The sequence below is a fragment of the Apteryx mantelli genome, unplaced genomic scaffold (genome assembly GCF_036417845.1).
Source record: "Apteryx mantelli isolate bAptMan1 unplaced genomic scaffold, bAptMan1.hap1 HAP1_SCAFFOLD_40, whole genome shotgun sequence".
Taxonomy (NCBI): Eukaryota; Metazoa; Chordata; class Aves; order Apterygiformes; family Apterygidae; genus Apteryx; species Apteryx mantelli.
In genome coordinates, this window is record NW_027118755.1 from 2,650,451 (window position 1) to 2,659,484 (window position 9,034).

Consider the following 9,034-nt stretch of genomic DNA (forward strand, 5'->3'; position numbering starts at 1 on the left):
CCTTCGTTCCTTCCTTCCTGCCTTCCTTCCTTCCTGCCTGCCTGCCTGCCTGTCTTTCTTCCTCATAATTTTCTTTGCTTGCAATTCTCAAACACGCCATTCCTTTCAGTGAGCTGGTACACAGGTGGCAGTTCCAGCATCAGTATTGACCACATAGGTTACAACAGTTCCAGTATTTGTTGAAACAGCTGGGGTGGGAAATCAAGGAATTCTTTCATGTCCCTTTCCAGACTCAGTATATGATCTCTTCCATTTATGAGGCAGCATCAGCTGATGATGCATCTCATGGAAGAGGACTCTGTGAAATGGATATAGCAGCTCAGGACAGAAAGATAGGAAGTTACTGCTAAGTTATTCTCTCTTTCCCTGCAGGGATGGATAACCAGACAGAGGTGAGGAAGTTCATCCTCCTTGGCCTGACCAATGTTCAAGGGCTACAGAAATTCCTGATCGTGCTATTCTTACTGCTGTACCTGTCTACCCTGCTGGGGAATATGGCAATCATGATAGTGGTGGTATGTGAACCCCGGCTACACACCCCCATGTACTTTTTCCTCTGCAACCTCTCCTGTCTAGATATTTTCTTCTCCACAGTTACCATGCCCAAGATGCTGGCTGGGTTCCTCTTGGGGCACCAGGGCATTTCTTACACTGGCTGCCTAAGCCAGCTCCACTTCTTCTACTTCCTGGGCACCAGCGAATCTTTGCTTCTGGCTGTCATGGCCTATGACCGTTTTGTGGCCATCTGCTACCCCCTGCGCTACACCCTGATCATGAGCCCACGGGCCTGCCTGCAGCTGGCTGTAGCCACTTGGACTACTGGCTTCCTTCATGCTCTGATGCACACAGTCATGACCTCCCGGCTCCATTTCTGTGGCCCCAACCACATCCAACACTTCTTCTGCGAAATTAAGCCCCTGGTGAGACTGGCCTGCAATAGCAGCCAGCTCAACCTGAACCTTCTCAACATCATCACAGGGAGTCTTGCTATAGGCCCCTTTGTCTTCACACTCTTGTCTTACCTATACATTTTTTCCTTCCTCCGGCTGAAAGTCCAGTCCAAGGAGAGCAGGAAGAAAGCCTTCTCCACTTGCATCTCCCATCTCACAGTAGTGGCCTTATTCTATGTCCCTGTTATTTTTAACTATGTGCCACCTTCCTCAGGGAATTCACCCAGCTGGACAATGATATCCACTGTTATGTATAATGTTGTCACGCCAGTCCTCAACCCTTTGATCTACACCCTGAGGAATGTGGAGGTGAAGCGTGCCCTAAAGAGAAGACTTTTCTCCAGAGAGTTACTAGCACAGAAAATGTTCTGCCTTGCAGCTTGTGTGGGGTAGTAGGCAATGGACAATGCAATGAGAGGAGCTTTTGGCTCAAGACCGTGTTGTGCAGAAATCTGCTTTTCACTGCCAACAGCCTGGGTCCCTTCAGAAATACCCTACATACTGGATATGGTCTCATCTCTGCTATCTTGGGCAGTAGCAGTGCTAATTAGCATTAGCAGCTCCAGAGAGTAATACTTCAATAAAAACACCTTTATTTGAGTGATTTAGCTGCAAAGTCACTTGATTTTTTTTTTTCTTTTTCTTTTCGGCAGCTGAATCCCACCCCCAGTCAGAGCTGTCAGGAGAAGTTGACGCATGATTCATCTTATCCTAAAGCTGATAGACAAGGAGGGATTCAGTTGTTTCTGTGGGTTTCAGTTGGCCACATACAGACATGTATGTCATGCCACTTGAAATACTCTGGGTATCTCAGCTGGTGTCTCTCTGCTGCTCCAGAAAGGCATAAGTCTCCCATAGGCACTATGCCAGATCTACTAGCCCTGTATGAATGTCAGATATCCTAGGGCCTCTAAGATGGTGCTAGACACCCTTGCGTAGGCAACTTCATTTGCCAGTAACTCACATAATACATTGTGTCTCTTAATATGGGCGTTCTGTACACCAGGGTAGTAACCAATAATATGGGAGCAAGTTTTGCTCTCCACCAAACAATGCCTGCCAATTTTTTAAGGGTCTCCCATCTTCCTCTAGCCAGGAATTCCCTGGTAGCATTTACACTGGCTCAGAGTTGCAACACAGTTACAAGCTTCCTATGAGGTATGCCCCTATGACTTTACTGCTCAGCATTACTGATAGTGTCATTTCCAAAGTTTGAAATACCACAACCTCGACAATGTAGCTTGGTCCATTTCACAGATTCCTCCTTCCTCCAGTTCTGTAGACTTGGGAAGATAACTTTTAGAGCGGGATCTCCCATTCTAAGACCACCTCGTCCTCTTCACGTGTGACTGGGATCACTTTGATCACTGTTTTATCCAAAATCGATGGTCTCTCATGTTTGCTACACTCAGCTGCCACCCACAGTCTCTCAAAATCTTTATCAATACCTTCCTTTAGCTCTACAGATCAAATAATGCTATATTGGGAGTGGGTAATTCTAGGCAGCCTACCAGCCTGCACATCTGGGATCAAACCAGCCAGCTGAGTGATCCCTAAGCCACTGTCTTTAGTATTTGGGTAGAACGTGGAATCACAGGTACAGGCAGGAAGATGTAACCAGCCTTTGGCTGCTGACTGAATACTCAAGTCAAGCCTGTGGAGGTACACCATGGTCCGTGAGATAGATTGACTTTGTGATTGTTTAACCCTTCAAGATATTGACTTTCTGCAGTAGGATTAATGATGCCTTTCCAATCCACTTTAACCGGGACTCAAGTTTTTTCTTGCAGTTCGAGTCTTCATATCCCATTTGTGAGTGCTGTAGGATCTAGGTGGAGAGACAAGGGTGAGTGGATTGGGCCCAGAAACTGGAGTCAGACCTCAGGTGATAACAGCTCCTGTGTCTGTGGTGCCAGTAACTGTGGCAAGAGAGGGTCCTAGCATCAGTCACCGGAGCAGGACCATGGGTTGTTGGGCCAGTGTACTTGAAAATCAGCTACTGAGGGTGGCCAGGGTGAGTGGAGTGAGGGTCTCAGTGTCAGCAGCTGGAGTGGGGATCACAGGTCATAGTGCCCGTGTACCTTGGCAATAGCTGTGAGGGAGGGGGACAGAGTGCTTGTATTTTCCCTTAATCTGCTCTGTGTGTGTGTGTGTGTGTGTCTGTGTGTGTCTGTGTGTGTCTGTGTGTCTGTGTGTGTGTCTGTGTGTGTGTGTGTGTCTGTGTGTGTGTCTGGGATACACACTCAGCCTCACTACTGGTTGAATTTGCAAAGAGGAGAGCAGCAGCCGTGCTTGGGCTGGAGAGGCCTCCCCTCGGTGCACCAGGCTGGGCTCCAGTGCCCAGACAGGGATCCTTGCGTCCCAGAGCCTGCTGGAGGCAGCGGCTTTATAACATCCCGCAACAAAATTACAGTTTTGTAAGAGGGTGGGGCACAGAAAGTTGACTTTTGCATTGGAGATACCATTATGTCAATCAGATACCGTTATGTCAATATCTAAAGAACCACATGGCCAAGACACAGTTACTAGTTGAAGCAGCATTGTTCACTCATGCAAGCTTCATAATAAAATCCTTTGCCTATTTGCTAATCCTAAGCACAAAGACCTTGCCAACAGGCAATAAGATTTTGCACCCACTAGAAAACTAAACAATATAATTCTGAGTCAAAAACATTGTTTTTTTTCTTCTCCACTCAGGAAACTGGCCAGCGTCTTGGGCATGACAGTGGAACATTGGCAGATTTCCCAAGCAGAAGTACATGGGTTATGAAAGTGCTAATCAGCCACAAACAGCACAATGATGAGGATGTTCCCAGACATGGTCACAATGTAAATCATGAGGAACACTAGAAAGAGCAGTATTGACATTTGTAAAGGTTTCCAAATGCCAGTAGGATGATTCTCCTGACCTAGTTTTAATGTCCTCATTAATTTTCTGTCATGAATTGCACCTAGAAAAATGAATAACAGATTAAAAGTCAGGTAAAAAGCATTAATGGGAGTAGTTCTACATGTATTCTGTATTTGAAAAACACTGTGGTGTGTTTCATTCAGTGAAGATCAAAACTAAAGAGGAAAAATTTCTGCCCTCTTTTAAGACTCATTTTAAAAGAGGTATTTGATGGGGGTGACGGAAGAGTGTGAATTGTCCTCAAGGTGTTTCTCCTTTTGCACTTACTGCAGGAAGGGTTTTTATGATTTAGATTCAGAAGAGCAGACCCTCACTCCAGCAGGAGTCAGGAGACTGACTCCTAAAGGATCCATCTCCCTTACCTTCAGACATCTCCAATAAAGACATCCACAGCTGGTGTTGTTGTTTCAGGTTCATTTTACGAATGAAAGAGGACTTGCCGCATGCCTAGACACACTTTTCTTGTGACACCTGAGATGCCATACATTATCTCCAGGGGCTGGTAAGTACAACACAAGGCAGACCTTTGGCTTGTGGAGCAGAAACTGGAGGTCAGACAGAAAACCTGGGGGCCTCCCTGATGGTACAAGATTCCTATGTGTGGACAAATAAATTGAGCCATAGATTTCCATGTACTGTAACAGGAGCTTTGGAGGGATAGCTCACATGTGCACACATATCCTGTAGACACACAAATGCAGATAGGTGAAGCTGGTTGTAAAGCCCACCCCTACCTCAGGAGATGAATCACACCTGAGATATGACCAATTCTATCCATTACCTGCACAAAGGCAATACAAGTTTTGGTATAGATATCTATACGCTAGAAATCTGATTTTGGGTGGATGAATCTCCCATCTAAGACTGCAGAAAATAAATACCTTCTTCTTTTTGAGCATTTAGCTACCACGTAACTTACATTACAGCAGTGTTAACACTTTGGTGTTCTACACACAAAATAGTAGAAGATGTTATTGATTCAAAGCATTTGCAATCTTAGAGTCATAGGATAATTGGAGGAGACCCCCCAGAGGTCATCTGGTCTAAACCCCTCCTCAAAGCAGGTCTAAGAAGATGAAATTGTTAGGGATTTGTCTGGTTAAGTCTTGAACACCTCCGAGGATGGAGATTCCATGAACTTTCTGGGGAACTTCTTCCAGCATCCGACCACTCTCATGGTAAATAATAATAACAATAATAACAAATTAAATAAAAACTTATATCTGATAAGAATTTTGCCTGTTCCAGAATGGGTCCCTTACCTCTTGTACTATCACTATGCACATCTGAGATGAGCCTGGCTTTGTCTTCTCTGTATCTGCTGATCGGGTAGTTGTAGAGAGGAAAAAAGGTGTCGCATTAGCCTTCTCCTCCTAAGGCTGACCAAGCCCAGTTTCCTCACCATCTCCTTGTACATCATGTGCTCAAGTCCCCTGAGCATCTTAAGAGCCTCCACTGGACTTGCTCCAGTATGTCAATGTCCTTCATGTACTGGGGAGTCCAAAACCGGACACAATGCTTAGAGGTATCCTCACAAGTACTAAAGAGAGGGTAAGGATCACTTCCCTCTGGGCCTGCTGGCTGCACTCTTACTAATACACCCAAGGTGTGGTTGGCCTTCATTTGTTGCAGTGACACACTGAAGGCTCGTTTTCAAGCTCTTGTTTTTCAGAATCCCCAGATCTTTCTCTGCAGACCTGCTTGCTAGATAGTGGGACACAGCCTGCACTGTTGCATGGGGTTATTCTACCCAGATTCGAGCCATAGCATTTGCTTTTCCTTCATTTCAGGAGGTTCCTGTTAGCCCATTTCTCCAGCCTGTCAAGGTCCCTCTGAATAGCAGCCATGCCCTCCAGTGTATCAGGTCCAACAAAGCATCTCTCCTAGTCAGTTCATCAGTCACCTTCACCAAGAAATTATCTTCTGTGAATTCCAGAAATCTGCTCAGTTCCTTGTGCCCAGCTGCACTGCCCTTCCAGCAGACATCAGGGTGGTTCAAATCAACCGTGAGTATACCAGGGGCTGTGACTGTGAGGCTTTCTCCTGCTGTAGTGACGAGCAAGCAAAGAGTTAACAGGACTGAAGAAGTTTGTCAACTGATATGTGCAAGGAGTGATATGCACAAGGCTGTGGAATAGAAGAACAGACAGGACTAAAGAAGTGTGCCACCTGATAAGTCCAGGGAATCAAAACTGCATGGAACCCCAGGGAGGGAAGAAGCAATATGAAGGTATTGTGGTCTTGCCTCACTAGCTGGGTCTTTCCAAGCAGGAAAACAAAAAGTCCAGTGATTGTGGAACTCGCAAAGGTCAGCAAAAGCAGTGTTTGCCTAGAGCCCCACCATATAAAAAGAGACTTGGAAGCTAAGAGAGTTTGAGCAGGGGACGGGAACGTGACCTAATGATTCTCTCCAGTTGGACCGTGAGTGCCCCTCCCCCCCCACCCCCCTTTTCCTGGGACACTGGGTTAAGGTAACTCCTGGAGGTTGAGAGTCCTCTCACTAGGAGAGTGAACAAGCTAGCTTTCAAGTTGGGGTAAGCAGTGTTTCCAATTAATAGCACAGTAACTGATGGTTTGGGGTTATTCTTTCTAAATCAGTAATCGCATTATTTTAATGGATGTTACTAATCCAAGAGGTTGTGTGAGAAAATAAACATATTTTTTATTATGTTACTGTCTCAGTTGTTACTATTGAACCTTCATAGTGTGACATATAGGATTGTTATGACTGTGTCCCCCACCACAGCACCTATGTGAGTCGTCCAGAGATTCCTACATCCCTGGCTCTGCACTCTGTGAGCAGTTTCCTGAATGCTTGGTTGCCGTGGACTTGATTGGTGCCAAGAGTCCTACAACACCCCCTGGGAGACAAAAAACAAGGAGCATAATTGCACACTAACTGGGCCAAGTATGACACCTACAGACCATGGCTCTGTTCTCACCACACACAGCCTCAGAACCAAGATCTCTGCACCACCAGAACTCTGCCAAGCCCCACAGCCTGCCACCCTGAATCACCCAGGCTCCAGGACTGTAACTCTGCCTCTGCCTCACTCACTGCCCTACTCCCTCCAAAACACTATGAGTGACTTTACAGATCTCTTTGAGAAGAAGGTAGAAGAAATGCTACCATATGACCTATGACACATATGACTGCCACGTTGACCTGATCCCAAGAAAGGAGGTGCCTTGCCACCCTGAACTAGCAGCCTTCAAAGAATACCTCGAGGACAATCTGGCACAGTGGTTTATCTACCACTCATCCTGGCTCCTCATGCCGGAGGAGGGGAGGAAGACCACAGCCCTATATAGATTACAAGAGGCTTAACAATATCATGGTGAAGAACTGGCACCCCCTGCTCCTCACCCCAGAGCTATTAACAATCCTCAGAGGTCTCTGCTTGATTTTGAATTTTGTTCAGTTTCTGCCAGTTAGCAGCTGCTCAGGTCTCATGCCATCTAGGGTCAGGAAAAGTGAGTGGCCTTTTCTAATCATTCCATAGGTAAAGCCTATTCAATCAGTGTATCCATTGCTAAGTCTGTATTGTTCTGACTATGGCAATTAATGTGATAATGTAGCTCGAGCAAATGGCCCAGACCAGCTGAGCTGTGGTTCAGTCTCAGGATATGGGAAGCAATACACACACTCCTAAACTTGTAAATTACACATCTACAGTTTAAATATATATATATTAAAAAAAAAAAAGCTACTATGTAACTTAAATGACTACCACAGTATAAGCACTTTATAAGATACATTCAGTATATGGCAGTAATTGTGAAACTACAAACATTTATACATTTGACACGCAATAGTAATTTGACAGTACGGATCAGCCTGTTCCTACTTTCTATGTACTAAAAGCATATGACCTGAGAGTATTCACACGTTGCAGCTTTCTGGCATTGGTGTGGAAGCTCCACCACAATGTTTTGCAGCAGTTCAGTAACTCTCCCAAGTAGTCACTCAGGTGTTGGAAGGACTGTCACAGGGTGTGTGCCTGTGTCTGTGTGAACTTGAATATCTCAGTAATGGTCTCTGTGCTTCAGTTTAAAAGCCCCACTTCCCAAGAGTCGAGAGGAACTGTTCTGAGTGATTGCACTTAGGCTGAAACAAGAACTTATGCGTTTGGAAAGGAACACAGGACTGCAACTCTAAAAGAAAGACAGCCAAGATTTTTCTTATGCTTCTCTATGGGGGGAAGTCTGGCTTAATTACTTAGGAGAAGAATATCTGGCTGAATTCACTACTCGTAACACCATTTACACAACACCTTGAGTTTGCATTTGCTACAGTCTGGCCTGAAAGCTCTGTATTGACAGTCTCTTAATCCAGGTCAGCAATTGCTCACTGCATAAGAAGTAACAAAGAGAAGAGATTCCAGAACTCCAAAGCAGGACAGAATTGGTAGGAGTACTGAATTATTTTTCACACTCTTCCCAGAGAAGACTCATATGTAGCTAGATGCATTTGTAGAGAGAATTTCAAATATTCTTTGGGTGCTGTTTTCACAAGAATTTTTATAAAGGAAAACTGATGCAGTGTATTTTTTCAATTTTACTATTCCACCTGTCAGCCCAAAGTAATTAAGCATAACACCACCACCAAGATTGCAAATATCCCACTTTATTAATAGAATCACAGAATCACAGATTTAATGTATTCTTCCAGATCATAATCACAGAATCACAGAATGGTTGAGGCTGGAAGGGACCTCTGGAGATCATCTAGTCCAACCTCCCTGCTCAAGCAGGGTCACCTACAGCACCTTGCACATGATCCCGTCCAGGAGGCTTTTGAATATCTCCATAGAAGGAGACTCCACAACCTCTCGGGGCAACCTGTTCCAGTGCTCTGTCACCCTCACAGTCAAGAGTTTTTCCTCATGTTCAGATGGAACTGTCTGTGTTTCAGTTTGTGCCCGTTGCCTCGCGTCCTGTCACTGGGCACCACTGAAAAGAGTCTGGCTCCATCCTCCTGACACCCTCCCTTCACATACTTGTACACATTGATAAGATCTCCTCTCAGCCTTCTCTTCTCCAGGCTAAACAGGCCCAGCTCTCTCAGCCTTTCCTCATAAGAGAGATGTTCCAGTACCCTAATCATCTTTGTAGCCCTTCGCTGGACTTGCTCCAGTAGTGCCACATCCCTGTTGTACTGGGGAGCCCAGAA

At 45.3% G+C, this 9,034-nt stretch overlaps 1 protein-coding gene across 1 annotated transcript; it reads left to right on the forward strand.

Moving 5' to 3' along the window:
- Window positions 1-374: 374 nt before the first annotated feature.
- LOC136996446 (olfactory receptor 12D1-like) lies at window positions 375-3,720 on the forward strand. The gene is made up of 4 exons (XM_067317368.1): window positions 375-1,304; window positions 1,604-1,698; window positions 2,043-2,108; window positions 3,648-3,720. Exons 1-4 carry the CDS (start codon window positions 375-377, stop codon window positions 3,718-3,720), a joined length of 1,164 nt encoding a protein of 387 aa, XP_067173469.1.
- Window positions 3,721-9,034: the final 5,314 nt, after the last annotated feature.